At 34.5% G+C, this 24701-nt stretch overlaps 1 protein-coding gene across 1 annotated transcript in view; it reads left to right on the top strand.

The window, feature by feature from the left end:
• The first annotated feature begins 855 nt into the window (after positions 1-855).
• The window catches only part of STK17B (serine/threonine kinase 17b), a 31869-nt gene continuing 8023 nt past the window's right edge, over positions 856-24701 (top strand). Inside the window, exons 1-5 of the mRNA XM_082397420.1 lie at positions 856-1111; positions 10478-10643; positions 15871-16083; positions 23105-23249; positions 24383-24509. Of these exons, the coding sequence (XP_082253546.1) occupies positions 10522-10643; positions 15871-16083; positions 23105-23249; positions 24383-24509 (607 nt within the window). The 5' untranslated portion in view covers positions 856-1111; positions 10478-10521. The remainder of the gene's footprint in view (positions 1112-10477; positions 10644-15870; positions 16084-23104; positions 23250-24382; positions 24510-24701) is intronic.

The following is a 24701-nucleotide window of genomic DNA, read 5'->3' on the forward strand; positions in this document are numbered from 1 at the left end:
TAAATGTTGACTGAGTGTTGAAGTCTTTTGAAAGAGAACGATTCCCCTCCCAATATATTTTCTCAATAGTCTTCTACAATTACTGTAAATATACTTTGCAACCAACCCTAGATTATATAAAACAAACAAAAAACCCGCAATTGTGTCTTGCACAGGACTTTCAAATATTTCATTCTCTTGAAGAGACAACAGATCCTGAGTAGCTTGCTGAGGAGCTTTCATCTTTTGCCTTAGTACCCTATATGCAAAAACAGCAATTCATCTTATTTGGACTCTCCCTTCACTGCCTTCAACCATGCCTCAGAAGGACTCAGTTCGCTGGAGCGGACTTTAGCGGTGGGGCCCAAGTTCCATAAATCCCCCAGCGATGTTGATGCTTGCCAAGTTAGAGCGAACTGGACTCTCCACTGGCCGAGTGTGTTCAGGTGATAAGACGACCGGGAAGAGTCAGAAAACAGGCACAGAAGTTTGGGAATGAGTCAGAAGCAGCGACTAACTTTCCTTCTTCCCTCTCCCCAGTCTCAGATATTCACACCGCGTGGACTGCCACTCGGAAGGCCGGGATGCACTAGGTCGGAGTCACAGCCCAATGCGCAGTCAGGCTGGCGCCCTCCTCACTCCTTTCTCGCAGCAATTACGAGAGCGCGCCCCACCTGCTCTGCAGCTCCGCCCAGCTTCCGACCGCCGGGCGGCGGCCGCACCCCCTCACCACTGAGCCCCGCCTCGCAGCACGCGCCGCTGGCCGGCGCCCCGCCCTCTCCTCACGTGACAGCCCAGCCCTCCATGCACGCTCGGATTGGCTCTCGCGACCGGGGGGTGGGTTCTAGCCTACAGCTCTGCCCCGCAACGCGGCTGCAGTTTTCAAACCTCAACTGTAACCTCCCGTCACCGTCTTTGCTGCCGTAGCCGGGAGCCACCTCACGGGGAGGTCAGGTCACAACTGTTGGCCGTTGTCCAGAAGAGTAAAAGTGGGTCCTGCCACGCTCGGAGCTACCCGGCACCTCACGGCGCTAGAGCTGGAGAACGCGTCTTGTCGTGCCCACCTGCGTGGGGCGGGACTGGAGCCCCCTTGGAGGGGGCAGCCTCGGGAGAACCTGCTGCTGCCTGAGCGGTCAGTGTCTTCCGCCTCGCGCGTCCGCGGTCCTGCCGGGATTGGCGGGTGGGCTCGGGGCTGCGACTCCAAACCCCTGAACCAGCCCCCTTTACCCGTGGAACAGAGACCCAGAACGTGGGAGGGGTCCCGAGGAGGGATCCAGGCGGTGTGGGCGGATCCGGGGTCCCCTCTGACCCCCGGCCTGGGGAAGATGGGCTCAGACACCGCCGCCCCCAGGTGGCCCGACTGCTCCGAATCCCTCGCCGCATTCCGGCTGGAGTCCTGCTTCCCTGGTTCCCTCGGGTTCGGCGCTGGGAGCGGCGGCTGGTCCTCCCAATACCCTTCTCAGCCCGGGGAGCGCGCGCGCCGGGCGCGCGCGCGTGTGTGTGTGTGTGTCTGTTTGTCTGACTCTATGTGTGCGCGCCGTCGCCTGGCCGGCACGGACTCTCCCTGGGTCGCGTCCCGCGGGGGCCCCCTTCGCGACCGGCTCGATCGCGACCCTTCCACGTCTCGTCAGCGTGGTCCCTTCAGGACCCTGCCGAGTTCACAGCTGTGGTGTAGGCACAGGACGTGTTCACATCTGGACTCGTGGACACGTCCTGCTCACAGCTGTCTTTCGTCTGGAGAGAAGTTTGTGCTCATCTTGTGGGGGATTTTCAGTTACTACTTGTGAACAGTTTTTTAAAGTCAGTGAATAGAGAAGTCGAGTTGCAGTTGTTTCTGTGATTTCCAGCGATCTGGTTTTATTTTGACGCCATGTAAACCGCAAAGGGTACACGACCCATCCTCAAACTATACAACTACGTGACGGCTACGATTTTGACATTTACCCAGCTCTTTGTTTTAGTGTAGGGAATAGCTCTTCATTTGAATTCCCTTCGAGGGGCAAGTAGAGACGAAGTTGAAAGAGACTTTATGGGCAGCTGGTAGCTGATGTTCGTTCTTCCTCTGTCTGTGATGGGACTAGAGGCCCTCCAACATCAATTTGCAAATTGAAATTAAGGAAAAGAAAACATTTTAAAGCCACATGCTGATCAGAATTCAATTATATTAGGTCTGTGTGTCACATTCACTGATTGTTTTGCCAACGTAATGTTTACATCCCTGGTACTGATGATAAGCAGTGATGTTTGATATGGTGTCACCCCTTTAGGTTCTCAAGCCTTTGAGAATGTGCCCTGAGACAGCATAGTCTACTGAGATGATTGGGCAATTGGCAGCAAATGTAACCTGGCATTTTGAGCCCGGGAGCACAATTTTATTAAAGGAAAAGATGATAAACCTACTTTGTCATTGATTCACCATTTTATAGTTTTATAGTAAACTGTCCAGAAGTAGTTTTCAACAACTTCCAGAATGTTTGTTTTATAAATGTTAAACTACATACCCGTAAAATTGTGTGTTTTTGAAAAAGCTAGTCCATAGAAGCAGTGTCCTAGTTTAAGACCTCTCTTCTTCCCCCTTCATCCTCCTCTGAGCAGATGTTCAGTTTTTTAAAGTTTTTCTTATATTTTAATAACTGAAGTTGTTAATAGCTGCTTTATTTTTGAGGTACATATCATACATTTTACATCATTTTTCTAAATTATGGATCTGAAATTGAAGTGAAATGTATTTACATGACAATATATTCAAGTTTTAAAAGTAAAAGTTGTGTTATTGAAGGCCTTTCATTTTTGTGTGTGGACAGAATGGTTGTAGTTTCTCTTGGGCTCATTGAATACTGAATTACAATTTGGTTAAGATAGAATCAGTTTTTAGGAACGTTGGGACTTGACTAATTGATCACTGTGTCAGCATATTAATAGCAAAGCTGAAGAAGGTACAGGCATTTTATGGCATGTTTCCAATTTTATCTTTAGACTTGCACTGACAGTGTTTTACTGGTGTTAAGTAAACATTTAAATATGTTTTAAAAGCTTTGTTTTTGAAGCTGTTTGATAATTATAAGAGAGAATTTCCTTATCAAAATTTCCCTGTTTTTCTCTTAGAGACCTAATTTAAAACCCAGGAATCAAGGAAATCGATTGCTGACACTCTCACTTAATCCTAAAATTGTCTTACAGTTGCACGTATATTATATTGCGGTGCATATTTCCTGTAAAAAAATTGGCAGCTAAGTAGGACAGTGCTTCTAGAGGTACTGCTTTTAAAGGATTTTGATTAATTTTTTTTTTTTTAAAGAATTCTTTGTGTTCTGTGGGTATTGATTGTGTCAAAAACATTAAGTCATTTATGTACTTACTTTCCACTTGTGAAAACTTTAAATGTTTTAGTTATTTTAATTTTCCACAATATTGATGACAAAATTCAATGATTTTTTTAAAGATTTTTTTTTTTTTAATGTGGACCATTTTTAAAGTGTTTACTGAATTTGTTACAATATTGCTTCTGTTTTACGATTTTTGGGTTTTTGTTTTTTGGGCCACGAGGCATGTGGGATCTTAGCTCCCAGACCAGGGATCGAACCCACACCCCCTGCATATTGGAAGGCGAAGTCTTAACCACTGGACCAACAGGGACATCTCTCAATAATTTTGTTTTTAAGTATTTTATATTCTATGATAGACTATTATCAAAGGGTATTTCTTTGATAATAGACAAATATCTATTATCATAATAGACATTAATAGATAATAGACAAATAATTAACAAAGGTACTTAGGAATTAAGTCACATATTTTTATATAAATATGTTGTGACAAATGTAAGTTTCAAGACATACTTTGTTCATTTTTTATTTCTTTAATTTATCCTTTTTCCCCCAAATATATTTAACCTTGAACTTCAGTGCCACTTTAAACATCTAAAGTAGTCAGTTTCTTTTAACATTTATATGCAACACGTCGTTGCACCCTGGACCCTTTGCAACTTCTTCAAAAGAGGGAATAGTTATACTTGAAGCATTTAAAAATCTTAATATTAACAGTGAGATGATAGTTTCATCTGTAATCCGAGGATCATATTCCATTTTGCATTGTAATACTTACTGAATAAACAGTACTTCAGAGATGCTGTAAGTAAACAGTGCTTTATTTTACAACAGAAACTTAATTTTCCATCTGATGAATGACAAGCACTGTATGTTTGTTGGCCCACTATATTTCCGTTTTCAACATCTTTCCATCCTGGTCCATAATTATAGGGTTTAATTCTCCTTCTGAAGGTAGAAGAGACAGCACCTGGCCTTACCTATCATGGCACAGAATCAGGCCTGGGGTCATTACCTGGGACTTTAGCCCTTGGATAGTATATACTAGACTGGTTAGACTAGAGTCAGTTAGCTGCCTTCCTGTTGTGATTTTCAAAGGATTAAATTCTTGAATTATGCTTTCTATTCAATCTTAAAAGAACAAACAAACCTGTTAGTAGAATACATATAAGGAACGGTCTCTTCCTTGAAATTGAAAATCATCATCATCCCTTTCCCTACACAAATACCTTTGCTTCTGATCACTGACTAATTAAAAATGGATCCTTCTGCCACACTAGCAGAAAGTTCTTCCTTTATTTTGATGGATTCTAGATAAATAAATCTCCAGTTCCTCTGTTTCCTAGGGAAAACTTGGTAGCTATAAATGCTAATGTAGAAAGAAAAAGTTATTTCCCTGTCGTCTTGTGCCTTACTTTGCTTTCCATTGCCTTTCAAATTTACCTCATGAAGATCTTGATTTATCAGTCCTTGGCAGGACAAGTATCTGGATTTCCTGATTGAGGCAGCTCTTAAAATATTGATATTCTTAGCTGAAGTAGGTATAGTAACATGTGGCCACCTAGTTTGCAAAGATAGGTAAATACAAAATAAATGGCCCGTTGGTATTGTATTAAAATATATGATATTATAATTTTATCCATGTTTCCAGACTATGACTATCCTGTTTAGAACTGAAGTTCTCTGATAGCAATTTAAAATATTTCTTATTTTATTTAGCCAAATACTGAATTAAGCGGAGATTAGCTGCATTTGAAGCTCCAATATGATAATTTCAAGATGGATCTCAAGTTCTGCTAAACCCTTGAAGATATAAGATGTACCTAAAAATTCTTCTTGCTATATTTCATAATTCTTAACAATTCAGTTCATCAGACATTTAAAAAAAATTCCTACCAGGTGCCAGACACCATGCTGGGAGTTTAGGCATGAAAGCAAATGGTTGCAACCCTTCAGACACTAAATATAATTGCAGTCTAACATGTTACATGTTGAGGTAAAGAGGTATGTCAAGGTTCCTCCTATTTGGAGCATAAAGGACAGGCATTAAAGGCAACCTGTGGGTTTTAGGCAAAGCTTCCTGGGGGAGATGACATTCTTTGTTGAGGTAAGAAGGATGCATACGAAGAGTTTTTGCATTTAAAGAAAGGTAGAAAGGATGTTCAGACAGAAGAGTATAAGAGAGGTGTGGAGGCAAAAGATGAGCTACAAGTGTGGCAGGAAATGAAGCTGGTGCGTACCTGGCCTCAAAGGCTTTTGTGTGCATGCTATAAGGACTTGAACTTGTAGGTACTGGGAAGCTAATGCAAGGATCAGAGCAGATAATTTAATTCTCTAGATGTTCTTATTTAGTGTTATATGATGTATTCTATTTTATAAAACATTTTTATGTGATAACTTTGAAATGAATATCGTGATGAATATTTTTAAATAGAGCTATTTAGAGGTTTATAGGGACTGTTTGTCTTACTTTTGATCACGTCACGTCACATTTGCTTTCTCCCTTCGAGTAAATTAAGGCCCAGATCAAGCCTAACATTTCCTTTTTTCCTTCCTTCACTGATCCATATCTGAATTCTTATTGTGATTATTGTAATGGGAGTTAATGAAAAAAAAACTTTGCAAATAAACTTGAGGCGCCATTTTTCCTAGTATTGATAGTATTGTGTAATTGGAAGCTTAATTGTATCTTGCCTTCTTCTATTATCCTCTTACTGTTTTTAGTGCCTGATTGTGTCTATAATTGTGTACCTACTCATGTGTGCGCACACACACACACAAATTTACGTACTAAGTCCCTTGAGATTTTTTATTAGTATAGCCTAATAGTGTTATGAGATGAATTTCAAATGGAGTGAGACCTATTGGTAATTTAGAATCAGTTATAGGTCTGTGAATTATGGTAGAAAACAAGAAAAGGTCTGTGATTGTTGGAGTTAAAGAGAATTCAGTGGGAAGTTTAGGAAGATGCAAGGAAAGACAGCTGATTGACAACCTTCTTGTGCCCAAGGATTAAATCTTATATGAAGGGCAGCAAGCTGTTTGTGGAGGGATTGGTGGACAAAGGTGACATTCTTGCTCCGCTATATGCAAAATTGGCCAAAGGAGAGGAAATGGAAAAAATATCTAGGCTGTGGCAACTGGTGCAAGTGCAGTAAATAGAAGGAAGCTACACTTAAGGGATGCTATATGGATCCCTAAGGCAGTTTGTAATATAGGTACGTTTGCAATAAGTAGATAAGCTTAAAGTTCAGCCTTCAGAAATGTGCTTTTCCTTTTTTCTGAGACATGGCTTGTGTTTCCAGCGTATTCAGAGACAGAGTAAAATATATCACAATTCAGAAAATGATTTTTGTACTAACATGTATTTTAAAAACTGCTGATTACCCAATGCTGTTTTCAGCTGCATTTATAATCATACAAATATACAAATACCATGGTACATTCATCCATTATGATGACCAACAGTACATGTGAGGGGAGGAAAATTTGTTAGGTAAAAAATTAAACACAAGCCAATGTCTAGTATTAGGAAATGCTATTAAGTAGCTTGATTAATAGGCCCTGTTTGTATTAACACTATTTATTTCAATCCTTTTTTTAAAAAAGGTAAGTTTTTTTTTTCCTTCTAATATAACTGAATAGGTATTACAAAACTTAATACCTATTAGTATTATATTTTGGATATCACATTTTGGATTTTTTTTTTGGAGGGATCCCGGGATGAATCTGGATTTTCACCAAGTGATATCATAATAAAGGCATATGTCTTAAGGTTACAAATTATTATTCATTATATAGAATTATAACTATAACATTAATTCAGAATTTATGAAATTGTTCTTTCTATGCAGTATTAAACAAGGTATTAATTCTTGCTTAGTATTTACCCTAAATGCTTATATGGTCTTTGCATAAGAACAGACGTTATTTGGATAATGAACACCATATGCTCTAAATAAATGCAGAGAAAACGTTGAGGCCTTAAAAAACCTGAGCAATAATGGCTCATGAACTTCCAGCCAAGTAACACTTAATGTGTAAAGAGATATGTTTTGCTGTTAAAAATGGATGAGTTTCTGCATTTAGAGTCTAGTCATATATATTCAAAGCCATCTTTTTTACCCAAAGGCATTTATTAGTTTTCGTCTGTACCTGCTTGGTGTAGATAACTTAAACACAGGAAAGTATAAATACTGCCATAATCTCACCACCCGAAGATAACCACTGTTAATATGTTGCCATAGTTTTCCAGTATTTTCCTCTATTTGCTTTTATATTTAACAAAATTATGTAACATATATCAAAAATTATATATAACAAATACATATACTTTATATGACAAAATTATCATACTGTAGGTAAAGTTTTGTCTTCCTTTTTTCATTTAGTATTATATGAGTCAAAAATATTCTTTGAAAGCACAATTTTTATTAGGTATATAATATCCTATTATTTAGGTATATTTAGCCATTTCCCTATTGTTGGACTTTGGGATTCATTCATTCTACAAGCTTTTTATTTTTTTAACTATTATAAATCATGCTTCATTAAACATAAGTCTTTGACTATATCTAAGATCCATATTGATTCTTTTGAAACTTGAGAGCAGAAAATAATTATTTATAAAATATATCTCCATTCTACTAGATTGTTATGAATAGATCACTTTTTAGCTGATATATTACAGCATGAGATAAACAGCTTAGATTCTAGAATCTAGATGAGGTGAACATCTTAGAATCAAGAGCCTGTACTCTCTCTGTATGAGTGAATTTGACATGTTCTTGTGCTCATGTTTCCTAAGGCCTGATTTGGAACCATGTTGGGAATGTAGCCCAATTTGTATCTATAATACAGGTATATCCCTTCTTTCTATATATATGCTAATAACATAAATGTGGTCATAAGCATGCAAATTCATAGACTTAAATTTAGGGAAAAAAATCTTAAAAGTCCAAAGATGACCTGAAGAAAAAAAGGTTGAGCACAGAAATTAGTAACCGTATTGATTTTTCAGAGAAGAATATGTGACCAATGAAACTGAGTGCCATCAGAACTAAAAGTATACAAATAGTTATCAAAACAGAATAAAAAGACAGAATTTAAGAGTTGAGTTTAAGCTAACTTGGGGTGAGAGTTTTGTATATGGAAATATAGGGTACAGCTATTCAAAAATGGCAGAGGACTGTGTGGAGAGTATCTTTCATTAGAATATTAACAGTATTTATTTATTGAACAATCATGATGTGCTTTCATGACTAGCACTGTACCAGTGTGATTCTACATGAGTTCATCATATTTTAATTTTTAATATTTAGAGCACTGCAAGATACATTCTATAATTCATCCATACTTTAGGGGCAGCAGAATTGAAGCTGTCCTCACTAGTAATCACAGAAATGCAAACTAAACCACAAAACTGTCTGAATGGGGCAAATGTTGGCAAGGAGATGATAAGCTCTCCTACCCAGTGCTAGTGGGATGGAAAGAAGGGACCGACTCTGTGTCTATGTTGCCTTATTTATTTTTAATTTAAACAAAATGTGGCAAAGTAATAAGATTGAAAACCCCAAGTGTTTGTTATATTTGTATCCCTTCCTACACATTTGAAATATTTCTTTCTTTTTTAAAGTAGCTGTATTACTTTGCTAGGCTGTCATAACAAAGTACTGTACATCGGGTGACTTAAGCAATAGTAATTTATTTTCTTACAATTCTGGAGAGTAGAATTTTGGGATCAAGGTGTCAGCAGGGCTGGTTTCTTCTGAGGCCTTTCTCTTTGGCTTGCGGATGGGCTTCTCCCTATGTTTTCACATGATCTTCCCTCTACGTGTTTCTGTATCCTAATCTCATTTTTTTCATAAGGCCACCTGTCCTCTTGGATTAGGGCACACCCTAATGACCTCATTTTAATTTAATTACCTTTTCTCCAAATACAGTCACTTTCTGAGGTACTAGGGGGTTAGGACTTCAACATATGAATTTTGAGGGAAGGGACATAATTCACACCATAACATTAGCAAAGTTAAATGTCTCATAGCTGGTATGATGGATAAATGGGATTCAGACCCAGATGTGATTCAGTCCAAATGTTATTTTCAGAATTCTACACTGCTACTTTTGGAATACTAGAGATGTACCTCAAAACTAGTTAGGGCTTTGTTTTTTCAAAGGACACAGAAACTGAAAACACTCCCCTCTAATCATACTGCGTACTTGCTAAGTTGAATATAGGTGGCATTTGAATTTAGGAAGATAAAGAAAAGAACATGTCAAGTAGGAAATAAGGGGAGGAAAAATGTGTCAGAGAAGGAACAGAAGCTTAGGGGGTTCTTATAAGAGGGTGCTAGAAGAATAATACTGGATTTCTTATTAGATAGGCATAGCAGAAAAGTCAGGCATATCTTAAAATATATAGTCTGCTGTTATTATATGAATTCAGTTAATATGAAATAGTAGTTTTAATGTTAAAACTGAATACTCATAAATATCATAAAGTTCCAGATAAATATGAGCTTCAGTTACAGATTAGAACTCTAGAATAAGGCTTTATATGTGGTCAGTCACTCATCCAACAAAATTATAGAGCTCTTCATGCATAGCAGGCTCTGTGTTATGTTCTGCCTCTAAGGCCTATGAAACAAGTCCATTTCTTGTAGTCATTCACATGTCAGTAACATAACTCACAACATGTGATTTTACCGTCAAATTTGTTTGGCCATGTGAAATTAAATATAAAATGAATAATCATTACTGTGCTGTGTTAAATTATCTTGTTATGTGAAGATATAACTTTAAAGAATTAGAGTTTAAAAATGAAATTGAATGATTGTTTATATTACAATTTTATTTTAACTGTTTTTTTAAGAATTTGGGAGGTCTTACAGGATTTTTCAATAGTTTTATTCTGAAATGAAGTCAGTAACTTAGTTCAGGTACCATAGAGGTGATACCAGTTTATGTGTATGCTTTTTGTTTTTCTTCCTTCTGGGTAGAATATGCTCTTAAATCTTCTTCTTTCTTTCTTTTTTCTTCTTTTTTTTTTTGGTTGTATCTTATAGCTATATTTGGAGCTGTACAATATAACGCACATCCTATCTGAGATAACATCTTTTTTTTTTCTTAATTGCATTTAAGTTATATCCTGCATCTTCTCTTTTTTTAAATAGGTGAAAATAAGTGACTGAAGAAGCCTACCTGAGAGTCATCTAACATGTCGAGGAGAAGATTTGAGTGTCGAAGTATTTCGGGCTTGCTAACTACAACTCCTCAAACTCCAATTAAAATGGAAAACTTTAATAATTTTTATACACTTACATCCAAAGAGCTAGGAAGGTAAGGAAACTTTTGATGTGTATGTGTTTAGATTCACATTTAGGATTTCTGTGTCTATACTTTCATAAAACTCACTTGATTATTATTTCGCAATGATTAGAAAGAAAAGTTCTCATCTCTGCTGATGTTATACAGAGTTTAGTCTTAACTGACTTGGAAATCAAATCCGTGGAGGGTTAGTGAGCATATGTGATACATCCCACCTCGCTTCAGAGCCCATGGTAGGAAGTCAGGGTTCTTACTTGAGGCTGTGCATGGGAAGAGGCAGCTTAGCACAGTGGACTGCCACATCCAAGTTTGAGCTCCGCCATTTACTATTTAACCTCAATTAAATTACTGTACCTCTTGGTTCTGTAGTTTCCTCATCTGAGAACCAGGGATGAAGATAATTGTTATCTATTTTATATGGTTGTTGTAAGGATTAAACTAGTTAATATTTGTAAAGTATTTAGTAGAATGCCATAGAAGTTTTTGTTGAATAAAAAAATTTTTAATTCTTAGGATATTGTGCTGGGCTAAAAAAAATAAATATGGAGATTCTCCTCTTTTCTAAACAAAATGAATTGACTCATATTTGATAGTATAATTCTGTATGACAAACAATGCATGTACTGTAAGTAAAACCTGTATTTACACTGATACTAATCTGTTTTGGTTTAACGAAGGTGTAAATTCCTTATGACCAAGGAGTGAACTGAGATTATGAGACCATTTAGCGCTACCATTTTAATATATATGAAAGTTACAAAAGATATACCAAATAATTTGTTATATATTCAGCATTTTGAGCTTTAAATTAAAAACACTTAACCAAGGGGGGGAGGATGGTGATCATTTTCTGTCTTCAGTTTGATCTTTACATTAAAACGGTAAAAGTCCGTATTTGTATTGATAGATGCACAGTAAAATAGTGTGAATGATTTTTTATCTTTGAAAATCTCAATGTGAAAACAAAAATTGACTGAACCATGGCAAGTAATTCTATTCTTGGTGGTCTTTTATGTCAAGGATAAAGGCTAGTCCTGGCTTTTTCACTTGTCAGATATTGGATGCAGTCTTTCTTTTGCAGAATAAGGGTGATAATATCTACCTCATCAGACTAAGAACTAAATGTGAAAGCATATTTCAGTATTCATGTCATATTTATTTAATTTTGTGTGCAAAATATTTGGGTCTTCTAATGATTTATTTTTTTTTATAAAATATAGTTTCAAAATCCTTTCAGAATGTTTTCAAGAAATAGTTTAGTTCTAAATCTATATTATTTCTCTTTGCATTATACAGGAAAGAGTAAGTGTTCTTTTAGTTGTATCTCACTATTCATTAAATAGTCATAGAATCTTTACATTAGAAGGACTTCGGTGGTCAGTGGCCTTCTAATATAATTTTTTTATACAGTGCAGCAGTCTTTTCTAAAATTTTCCTGACAAGTTTTTTACCCAGCCTCAATTTGAATGCTTCAGTGATACGGAACTCACTACCTCAGAATGGTCTGTTCCATTTTGTGGGCACCTCTTGGGCACAGAATTCTGTTTTCTATTCTGCTAACCTCTACCCACTATACATAGTTCTCCTTTTGTAGCTGCATGTAATGTCCGTGTAAAAACCCTTCAGAGATTTGAATATAGCAAAATGTTGCCAGTTTCCTTAAATGGTCATCTTATGACCTGATTTTCAGACAGCCTTCCTTGATCCAGTTATCCTCTTCTGGACCACTTTGTATTTTTTCCATCATCAGTTTTAAAATGAGAAAGTCTAGAATGGACACAATATTGTCAATATCTCATCATCTAGAATACGACAGAACTTTATTGAGATAGCCTGTGTCGGAGCTAGAAAGACTAATTTTTTTTCTTTGACGGTTTTGGAGAACTTAAACTTCGAGAACAATATTAATAATTCTAAGTTGTTTTGTAAATGGGGTGCCATCATAAATCACAGTCATAAACTTGACTCAGTATACAACATGTTAGAGAAAACACTCATGGTAGAATCTGATGAAAACAAATTCAGATGGCTAATATTTCATCTTCTAATACCTTCATGAAAGAGACCTAACTTTTTTCTTTTAATTGATATGAGCTAATGAGTTACATGGTAAATATTGATGTGTCTAATTAGTAAACCTTGATAAATTGGAAATCATGCCCTTTCATCTGCCATGAACTTGGTTTAAATTCTTTCAATATTTTACCAATTTTGATATTATCCCATACTTTTGCAAAGTGAAAATTAGGATCATAATCTTGTTTCTTCTGAGGCTCGTACATTTTGAAGCATACAAACATATAATTCTAGCATGTGGTGATTACAAAATTACCTTTATAAATCAATTTTTTAATTAATTTTAAGATGTTAGTGTTTCAGAATTTATTTTTCTTCAGCAAATTAGAAGAAAATATGTAAAAGTTAACAGTTCATTTTTGATTGTTCTCAAAAAACTTTGCATTGTTCCTGTTTTTTAACATGTTGGGTAAGTTTTTTCCACCCCTCCCCCAACTGAATCAAGGTTTCATAGGACTTCTTGCGGTTAGAAGGGTGAGGCAGATGCAAAAATAAACGTCAGCTTCCTTTGTGGCTTACCCTCCCCCATCCTTTCACATTTTATTGTCTATTCTAGAATGTAGAAGGGTAACTAACAAGGCCTTTTAGCTGCTGGGAAATCTAGACAGCCTTGCCTTTTTAGGTTATGAATTAAGTACTATTGTTAAGGGTTTTAAATTTTCTTAAATGTTTCTGTTAAATTTGATATAGGAACATTATGTATTAAATATTATTTTTGATACTTCTAAATGACAATTAGCATTTTAGAATGGAAAACGAATACTTGCTTTTTTTCCCTAAGTCATCTGATAATTATGGTAAAAAGGTTTACCTTATTTAACAGTACATAAATGAATATGTATGTAAAATTTTATTTGAGTCTCAAATAAGCTTTAAAAATGTAAATGCTTTAAGTACAGTATACAAAATAGCACAATGTATGGTACTATAGTAGGTTCATAACTCTTGCATTCATTCAACAGATATTCAGTTCCTATTATGTGTTAGTTAGCGAAGTGTAGATTTTATAATTACTGTAGTAATTAGGACAGATAGGGTTTCTGCCCTCATGGAGCTTTTACTTAGTGGTGAACATTGGCAAATTATTACCAGTATCATTTGACCATCTTTGCTTTGCATTAATAAGTACTATACTTGTAAGCCTCATGAGAATACCTGAAACAATTAGGTAAAAGTGTTATTATTTAATTTTGCTCTTTGTTCCTGAGAAAATTCTGGCTTATAGATATAATTGTAAAATTACAGCAGAACTTAATTGTCACAATTGGTACTATAAAGTTTTTCAGGTGGACAGATTTCTTGGCTAACTAGTTTGTTTCCTAAGATTTACAAGGTGAATTTCTTCATAAAACTCAAAGTTTCCTTTTTGCTTTAGACAAATTTTCACTTCTAAATCTAAGTAAGAGTTGGCAAAAGTGAATTTACCTCTTTAAAAAAAACTATCTTAAAGGGAGGAATTGTTTTGTAATGGTAAGAACAGAAAGCTAGGATTTCACATTCCACAATTTAAGTCGTGGTACTCCATTTCCATATATGACCTTTCATGAGTCATTTACTCTTAGTTTGACTCAGTTTATCCAGTATAAAATCTATAAAACATGGGCAGTTTGAGTATAAAACAAAGGGACTGATTAACTTTTTTGTGTGCTCATTAAAATGCGTTGATTTGTATTCCTTTTGTATATAGTAAGAAAATATAATTTAAATTAAGCATTCTCAAATCTTAAATGAAAAGTTCTATCAAAAAATCAAGTTTGTGCATACAAATTTTCTGAGTTGATATTTATTTTGATAAATGTAAAAGAATCAAATTATAGCTTGGCCACTTTTTTTAAAAAATAGTTTTTTGCATTAGTAACTATACCTTCTCAGGTTGGTTTCCAGTGCTTTTCATTGGCACCAATTTTGAGGAAATTTGGGATATAAAGAGTAGGGATCTTTGTCATCCTGCCGCTTGAGAATAGCAAGTAAAAATACAGTCAAGCTATTTATTGTCCCTGACTCCCACCCCAAATCCCAAGTGTATTAAGGATAGGTTTTTATTTATACCTGATTTGTTAGTATCCAGTGAGTCATTTGAGCCTTAGGATAGAAGGTGTTAATTTTGGATCCCCTGGACCAGGCTTAGGAAGTTTATGGATGGTCTTCGAAATCTGAAAACCTTCTGTAATTATATGTAAAACTTTCTATATAAGGGCATGTGTGCATTTTTCTGGGTAGGTAGTCAATAGCTTTTATTAGTTTCTTAAAATAATCTGACTCAAAGTAGCTTAGGTCTTTGAGAAACTAAATTTTGGGTGACTATAGTCTTAGAATACATCATTTGCCAGTCTTTTAAAATTTTGGCTGAAATGTTGAGTACTGTTATTGGAAAGAGCTAAAACGCGTTTATTCCTAAAATGATAAACATGACCTTAATGGTGTGTTTGTACGTAGCTACTGATAACCATGAATGTTCTTACTTGATCATGAAGTGTCTTTGGATACTCTCCGTAAGATGTATATACCTTTGGTATCTGTTACAAGCTTCATGGTACTGAGCAATACTAAGAGATACTCTGGTAGAACAATTGACAAATTGTGATAGAAAGCTTCAAAGCTTGTTAAAAGTGATGTTGAAAGGCAAAATGATTACACCAATAAAAGTAAATAAGTCAAATACCCATTTTTGCATTTAATTTTTTTCATTTGAAGGAAAGCTAAAATTTTTCATAGAGGGTTAATGTGAAACTCTTGGTCTTTGAAAATAGACCAAGATACGTATATTCTCTGGAGTCTGCCAAACAGAATAATATTTATTATGTAGGATTGTTGTGATACTTAAACACAATAATTTATATCAAGAGTATGGCATGGAGTTGGTAGGCAAATGAGATCTCCCCCTACAATGGTAATGTATCATATTAATGATATAATAGTAAAGAACAAATATAATTGTCCTACCTTGTTATTACATTTGCCATTTATATTTTCATGTGATAGTACTATAAATTTTATAAAAATACATGCAGTAGTTGATTAGGTTAAGAGAACAAAGATAAATTCCTGATGACACGGATATTTGAAAGGATTGACAAAGTTGGAGATATAACAGTATCTTTGTTATACTAATATTGTTCTCAATGGAAAAGTTAAAATTGATTGTCCTCACTTTTGCCCCCAGAGGAAAATTTGCTGTGGTTAGACAATGTATATCAAAATCTACTGGTCAAGAATATGCTGCAAAATTTCTGAAAAAGAGAAGAAGAGGGCAGGATTGTCGAGCAGAGATTCTACATGAGATTGCAGTACTTGAATTGGCAAAGTCCTGTCCCCATGTAATTAATCTTCATGAAGTCTATGAAAATACAAGTGAAATCATTTTGATATTGGAACAGTAAGTATACATTTTTAAAAACTGAAGTAAATTTATAGTACCTATTTTAATTGTTGGATAAGGTTGCTTGAAATGTCAAGAACAAGAATGATAAAAGTAAGACAAGAACTTGTAAAGATTCCTGTTGATAAAATATTAGAGGAACATAGTGTATATTTATATGTTTTCACAAAACTTAATGTGCAGCCTCACACACATACTCAAAAACTAATTAAACAGCATTCAATAAACAAATGACAATACCATGTTTGCAGAATATGGTGAAATGAGTATACTTTCATTGCTAATGGCACAGAAAATTGATGAGGTTTTCTGCAAAACAATCTGGTGGGCAAATAGGATTGAAATAATTTGTATATTCAGTTATTTGAAAAGCACATCCAAGGAAGTGACCCAAGGAGAATAAAAAGGTAAACTTGCATGAATGAAAGGTAAACCACATAGTTTGTTAAAAAAAAACACGTGTTTAGTATGTGTGATGTGCAAAACACTATGTTAGGAATTATAGCAATAAGAAAAAAAATATATCTCGTCCCACAAGTCAGTGAAAAGTTGAAAACACCTAGATTTCAATAATTTGTCAAGTCGGCATAGAATATGGTTAAACTAACTGACTTGTTAACCAATATGTTGACCTGTTACTCTAAAACAGTATTTTTATTGATGTGTTACTCTAAAATGTGACGGTCTGACACATTTATTATAATTATATAAAATGTGTATCTGAACATCTGCAACAATTAGAAGAGACCAGCTAAGTTTATGTTTAGTGTACTTTAGATTCTGATAGTTTATTACAAAATAGTTTTTATAAAAAAAACTAGAGATGTGTTTTAGCAAAAAAAAATTATAAACATAGTAATTCTTTTTAGTAGCTAACCTGCTTTATTGCCTTTTTGAATTTAAAAGTGTATTAGTCAAATTTTAGGGTTCAGTTATTTTAAGGGATGAATAGTTTTGCTTATATATTTATTTAAAATCTAAATATTTTTGTACCAGGAAAGATGATTGCCTAGAGTGAACTTGTAAATGAAAATGCTTATTTTGCAAAATGCTAAACCTACAAATAGTTTGTTTAAAAATGAATACTATGTATATCTCCCAGAACAGCAACATACCAATTACGGTATATTATAGTACCTTCAAAATAAATTAGAATTGCAGAGAAGACCGGGATTCTATCAACAGGATTTCATTTTCATACATTTTTGGATTATTTTTGTCAAATGCTTAAGCTGACCTTTAAAAAGTTATCTACTTGCATGACATCTTCATGTTTGAAGTATGTGAAAAGTAGCTAATATTTTTCAAAAACAATAATTAATGGAATACTAGGTTTGGAGAGTGAGTATACAATAGGAGCATTGACCACTTTCATGAAATTCTCTCTTGGGGGTGCTCATCCGAATAGCAACAACAAAATACATCAAAAAGTTTTAACACATTTTATGGATGGACCTTGTTCATACTCTGAAAATTAATTCAGATACCCTACCCAGTAAACTGAGTTCTGTAAGGGCTGAACTGTATCTCGTGGCTGAAATGTAGCAAGCAATCAGTAAATGTGAGTGGATAAATATATTTAATTTCTTACCAAAGCAACTAGGACCTATTAAAATTTATTACTATGCGTATCATTTTTGAGGTGGCGTTGTCACATCACACAATCTCAGCCAAAGGTAAAAATGTGTTGGGCAGGTTTAGCTATGTAGGTGGCATAATTTTTTATGTGGTAAAAATAAAACAGTGGAATCCTTTACTCTAATTACTGTTGCCAATTTGATCTTCTCGTCAAACTAACCTGCATACTCATTTTTCTTCCCTGACTTTTTTATTTGAGAAAATTTTAAATCTACAGAGATGTTGAAAGACTAGTACAATTAACACTCTTATACTCTTTAGCTTGATTCACCGAATGTTGGCCTTTTGCCATATTTGCCAAACTATTTGAAAGTTGTAGGTATCACGATATTTCTTCTTCACTTGCCAGAGTATTTATTCTGAAGAGTAATGGCATTCTTCTACATAACCAATACCAGTATCAAAACTAAGAAAGTTAATATTAATCCGATACTATCATCAAATATATAGTTCATATTTAAATTTTTTGGATTATCCCTGAAATGTCTTATGGACCTGTTTTTTTAAAATTCCAGTACAAGAGCCAGTCAAGATTCACACATTATTATTTGATTGCTAAACTTCTTTAGTCACTTTATTTTTCCTGACATTGTCTTTTTTGGGGGAAATCTGTATCTGTTTTCACATGAAGTATTCTACATCCTGGATTCGTGTCATTGTTCTCTCATGACTAGATTTAGGTTAAATATTTTTGGCATGGGGACATTGTGGATGATGATGTGTATTTCTTATTGTAACACATGAGGTGGCAGTTACATTCGGATTGTTCCATTATTGGTTTTTCTAATTAGAACATGGCTAAAGTGGAGTCTGCCAGCCCTCCACACTGTAAGGAACATGTTCCCCTTTAAAATTAATAAGTAACCTATGTGGTAATATTTTAAGACTGTGAATATTCTGTTCTTTAACAGCTTTTTATCTAGTGGTTTTGGTAACCATTGATGCTATTCATTTGAATTATTATAAAAGTATACTACAAAGTCTTATTGCCATTCCTATCCTTTCCACTCTCTTCCCACTCAACCTTATAGGTAACCATATTTATTAGTTTCTGACTCATTCTTTATGTGTTTCTTCTTGCAAATATAGGCAAGTTTGTATATATGTATATTTCCCTTTCTTTCTTACAGAAAAAATAGCATATTATATATGCCTTTTTGTGCCTTGCTTTTTTTTTCAAATAACATTATATCCTGGAAATCATTTCATATTCATAGTTCATAGGCATCTTTCTTAATATTATTATTATTATTGCTATTTTTTAAATGCCTGTATAGTTCTCCACTGTATGGTGTACCACTTGTTCAGTCTTCTTTGGATGGCCATCATTTGTGGAGGTATAGTTTTAGTGTAAATTCCTATAAATGTGATTGCAAGGTCAGGGAGTAAATGCCTATGTGCTTGTATTAGATGTTGTCAAATTTCTCTTTATATGGATGGTACATAATTACTTTAAAAAGGTACTCTTTGCTAATTATATGACTCTAACTTAAACCTTCTTTTGGAACTATTAAACTATGGGTTCTGATAGCTCTGTTTTATTTTTGCGTTTGTGTTTTGTTTTGCCTTCACTTAACCTAAACCAATTGTTTGAACCAAATTAACTTGTTTACTTTTGTGAATTAAACTTAACTTCTTGCAGTCAACTTAACAGTTTTTAACAATTACTAAATCTTTCATTTTTATCTTAATACTTAGTCCACAGGAAAGTATTTCATTACCATTTATAAAGTCTAAATTATTTTTTAGCCCTTTCTTTAACTATTTGAAAAGTCATATAAATACTATTCTGGAGTTAGTATTAGATCTCTTTATAAATTCGGGGAAATTTTTGAGGATAGTTGAGTCAACCCATCCCCACTCTCCGTGAGGCAACAACTTTTCTATAACAAGTGTTTTAAAAGCATTTTTTGATAATTAAATAAAATATATACAAGGTTTTTTTTTTAAAACTTCTGGAAAGAAAGTGTTATCTAATTGGGCACATTGAGTTTGGTTTTTGTTTGTTTGTTTGTTTTTAATGCTGAGTTCTGAGCTAACTAAAATTGATTATAAAGAATATGTATAACCTTTAGAAAACATGGGACAAGAACTTTGTCCTAGATATAGCAAAGTTCGAGGGGAAATTGGATAGGATAAATATAAGTTTATCAAGTCAACTCTATGAAATTATATGGAAGAGAAATAATAATTTCTTTCTGTCAAGAAATTACCAGCTTATGTTGCCTATTAAATATCTTTAAGTAAATATTATGGACCCAGTAGAAAATGATGAGGACCATAGCAAAACATTTCAACAATAATATATGTTGGGCATTTACTATATGGCAGGCACCATGCTAAGCACTTTATCTATATTTTCATTTGATTTTTAAAATAATCCTCCAAAAAGGGAGATTGGTATTTACTTCACATATTCTAATTTAGAGACAGGAAATACTCTGGCTGGTTTCTTTCCATTCTGAAATTCCATGGGTTTTGTTTCCCCTCATTAGCATTGGAATATAATTTTGAAAGATACTCAATATAAAAAATTTAAAACTACTTCATTTTGATCACTAAAAATAAATACTTAATTTAAAAATCTTTACTGTGATTTCCAAAGCTATATGAATAGATTTGTAGTTTATGGGTGAGGGAGATATTGCTTTGTTTTACTGAAAATCTTGGCTCTCTAGTACCCAGGGAAATTTATTATTTTGGATAGGAAAATATTCTGATTTTAATCTTTTACATGTTAACTTTATTGTGTTATGGGAGTTCTTCTAAAGGATAATTCTCTACTTCCCTACTAATATCTAAACTGTGCGTTAGAAAGCCGTAAAAGGCAAATGTAGATTTAAGTAGTATATAGCACATAGATTTACGTGACAGTGTACACAACACATATACAAATACATAAGCAAAAGAACGTGAATACTCCAAATTTCTAAATTTGTTGGTTGAGTTCCTTCAGGTGGCAAACTCTTCAACAAAGAGAGAAAGAGTAGAAATACCTGAATTTACCTTCCAGGGCAATGATAATGATATAGGTGGCTTCTCTGATTACAGAGATATCTTTTCTTCTCTGTAGTCACCGCTCTGGATGCCATGTTTTAACAAAGAGTCTATTAGTCTGCTACTCCTCACTGCTTCCATTTATGCTTCCAGTTTCCAGTTTCCAGTTTCCACTAACTTCTGCAGTCTGCTTCTTATGTTATCTGTTCTTCCCCTCCTCTTAACTTCTCCTATGGAGAGCTATGGTAAAGAGCTTTCCCTCTTTTGTGGGAAAAACGGCATTCCTACAAAAGACATTGGTCAGCTTGCCAAACTAAAAGGTAGGGACAGTGTGATTGACTGATAATCATAGTGTTTGTTTGATCTTGTTACTGAAATAAACAAACAAGAAACCCTTAGTATACTTTTCCTCGTATAAAAGTAACACCTATTTATTGTGTTAAATTTAGAAGGTATAGAAAATAGAAATCATTTGTAAACTGTGGTTACTTTTATGGCATATTCCTGTATTTTAAAATTATTCTTCTTTTTCTGTCTATGTATGTATACCTTTAGAAACAAAATTGTGATCTACTAGGTATACTCTATTATAACCCATTTTTTCACTTAAGAATATGTTATGTACATTTTTATATGTATAAGTATTTCTAAAAATGAATTTTAATTTAGCAAAGACTTTTAAAATTGCCTTCATAATCAGAGTTTAACAAGAAGCCCCCAAATTCAGAAAGGCTGGATGTTGGCTAGATTTGGAATTAATATTTGTTGGCTCATTATAATAATAGCTAATATTTATTGCATATTTACTATGTGTCAGACACTGTATTAAATACTTACAGATGATCTGCTTTGATGCTTATAACATTTGTTGTACTCAGTACTTTACATGGTTTATCTAATATAATTCTTACAGCAAGCCATTGAAGTAGGAGCTATCATTTTTTGTTATGTATCATTATGTTACAATAGAAGAAACAGAAACACATTTTGTCCCAGTTCAGGTAGCTCGTTAGTGGCAGAGTCAAGAGTGGAAGCCAGACAGTCTTGATTTCAGTAGGCACTTCTATAAGCAACCTGCTGTCCTCTTAGGTCTAGGCACTGGGAAGTGCTTTACATATGTTTTCTTAGATTCTATTTTGAATTTTAGAATTAATGGAGGGTTCTGTCTATTGAATTAACTTTAGTGAGTGTAATGTAAATGTTGGTATGTACATATAAAGTGTTGAAGAATGAATTTATGCTGCCATATACTGCCAGATACTGAAGAATTCAGATCTTTCTGGTATTTTCCATATTTTTTTGGTATGTTCCATATCTTAATAGTGGATATGTCATTATTTTATACAGTTTTCTTATACTTTCCAATTATTTGGTCTGACTTCTTACCAGATGTATCTTACAAAGGGCCTAGCAAAGAACTCATCCTAAGAGAATGAGTGCCTTCTACATGTCAGACACTGTTCTTGATGCTGTGGATACAGCAGTGAACCAAAGGGAGGAAAATAGTGTTTTGTGAAATAAATGAGTTTCTATTTTATTACATAGAATAGGCTTTACTTGAGATATTCCCGAACATACCTTATAAATTTGATTAATAACCATCTAGATTTTTTTGCATGATGTTCTGACTGACAAATTTTATCTCATTTATTTAGATTTAGTCCTCAAAAAAAAATCTGTTGAGTTCAGTAATATCTCTATTTTACAGATGCGGAAGCTCAAATAAGTGATTGACCCTAAATTATATTGCTGATAAATAGCAGGTTTAGGATTTAAATTTAAATCATTTTATTCCAAACCTAGGAATTTTTCATAATGCTTTTTTTGTCAACATTCTTAGATTTTCAGTTCTTAAAAAAAACAATTAAGATTTGGGTTCTGGCCCCAAGTATTCTTTGTGAAGCTGCAGTACAGGATATTGGTAAAGAATGCAGATTCTCATCCATATTATTCAGATTCTGTCCCCCCAACCCCCATTTACTATATGACCTTGTACAAGTAGCTTAACCTCTTTGTACTTATTTCTTTATCTGTAAAATGGGAATGATAACCACCTACCTCACTTGATTGTCATGAGGATCAAAATATCTATATCTATATATAGCTGCTAACTAAATTTATATATAATGAATAAATGAGTAAAATAGAGCAGAGCTGAGCTCATAAATAAGTACTAGCACCCAGAATTCAAAATATTCTTGTCATTTATTTTATTCCTTAAAGATTCCCCCCCACCCAGGACCACCCCACCCATTAAATGTGTGTATAGAGAGAGAATAAAGTTTCGATGGCCGTGTCTTTTACTTAAAGGTATACAGTATTTAAAAGTTGTCATTTTTAGGTCAATGATTTTTCAAGTTTCTATTATTCGAATTTTATTCAGTGCTGCAGGTGGAGAAATTTTCAATCTGTGTTTACCTGAGTTGGCTGAAATGGTCTCTGAAAATGACATTATCAGACTCATTAAACAAATACTTGAAGGAGTTTATTATCTACATCAGAATAACATTGTACACCTTGATTTAAAGGTAATGTAATGTGATTTTAAGTAACACTACGTCTCTGTTCCTTCTCTGCTCTTGCTTTGCACAATTAATTGCAAGCTGGTATTGAGAGGAAACAACAGTCAGATCATGCTTGTCTAGACTGCACATATGCTACATGGACTAATTCTGTATTGGCAGAGGGAAGACTGCATGTGTGAGCAGCTCAGATTAATCACTGGGCTCTTAAAAACCATCATTACTATATGTTCTAATCCTACCATCATGTCACTCCATCCCACTCTTACTGCCACATCCTGGACCTTTCTATCTTATAAAACTGTCTATCTCTAAAATACTTAATTTTGATCTCCATCTTGAAGGTAACCTACTAGTCCTCATTCCTTTACTCCCATTATACTCATTCATCTTTCCCTTGAGGCTTTCAGTCTTTTGGCTTCTCCTTTCCCCCCACCCCCAGACCATTCAGGCCCCTTCCCAATCCCTGAGATCCCACTTCAGCCTTTCATGTTACTATCCTTTCTCCTTATCCTTCCTCTGCAGCCATACAAGGACCTTAAAATCTGGATCAAACTGTCTCTTATTGTTTGAACATTGGACTCTTCTCTTCCTGGACAATCTCCCTTTCATATACCCCACCACTCCTCTTTCTGTCTCAGGTAGAAACCTGGGAATGGTCAGACCCAGAACCATCACAGTGTATTGAACCATTATGTTCCTGGAAATATATGCATTTTTATTCCTTCATGCCTTCTGTCATGCTATTCCCCAGAACACTTTTCTAACTGGCATTCTTCTATTTATCCTTTAAGGTTCAGCTTAAGCATCATCTCTACTGCAAAGCCTTCTTGGACTTTCTAATGGGCAGAATTAAGTAGTCTTTACTGCTGAGTATTCTATATCTCATAATCAATTAATCTATCTATGTACCCACCTTTTTTATTCAAACCAAGAAGCCTCTTGAAGTATATTTTTTACTTTATTTATCACTGAATATATAGCTTTTCCTAAATAGTAGTTCAGTAAATGTTCGATGGATGACTCAATAAAATGTTTAATAGCTAAACTATAAGTTCCACTTAATTTACCTGTGATCTGAGATTAGTATTCTTTTATTGTTTTGTATTACTTATCATTGTTTTGTTGTGCTTTATTAGCCACAGAATATATTACTGAGCAGCATATACCCTCTTGGGGACATAAAAATTGTAGATTTTGGAATGTCTCGAAAAATAGGGAATGCATGTGAACTTCGGGAAATCATGGGAACACCAGAATACTTGGGTAAGAATTTCCTTTTACTTTCTATACCATTTTGAAATTTATTAACTAAATGATATCTGTATAGAACTATATTTTAGGGCATATAATTCCAGGATATATTTGGTTCAAATATTTTAGTGCATTGAAATTTGCTTATGGCACATTTAAATGAACTGTAGTGAATTGAGACATTCACAACAATTTACAGGACAT

The sequence above is a fragment of the Balaenoptera borealis genome, assembly GCF_965194805.1.
Source record: "Balaenoptera borealis genome assembly, chromosome: 6".
Classification (NCBI taxonomy): Eukaryota; Metazoa; Chordata; class Mammalia; order Artiodactyla; family Balaenopteridae; genus Balaenoptera; species Balaenoptera borealis.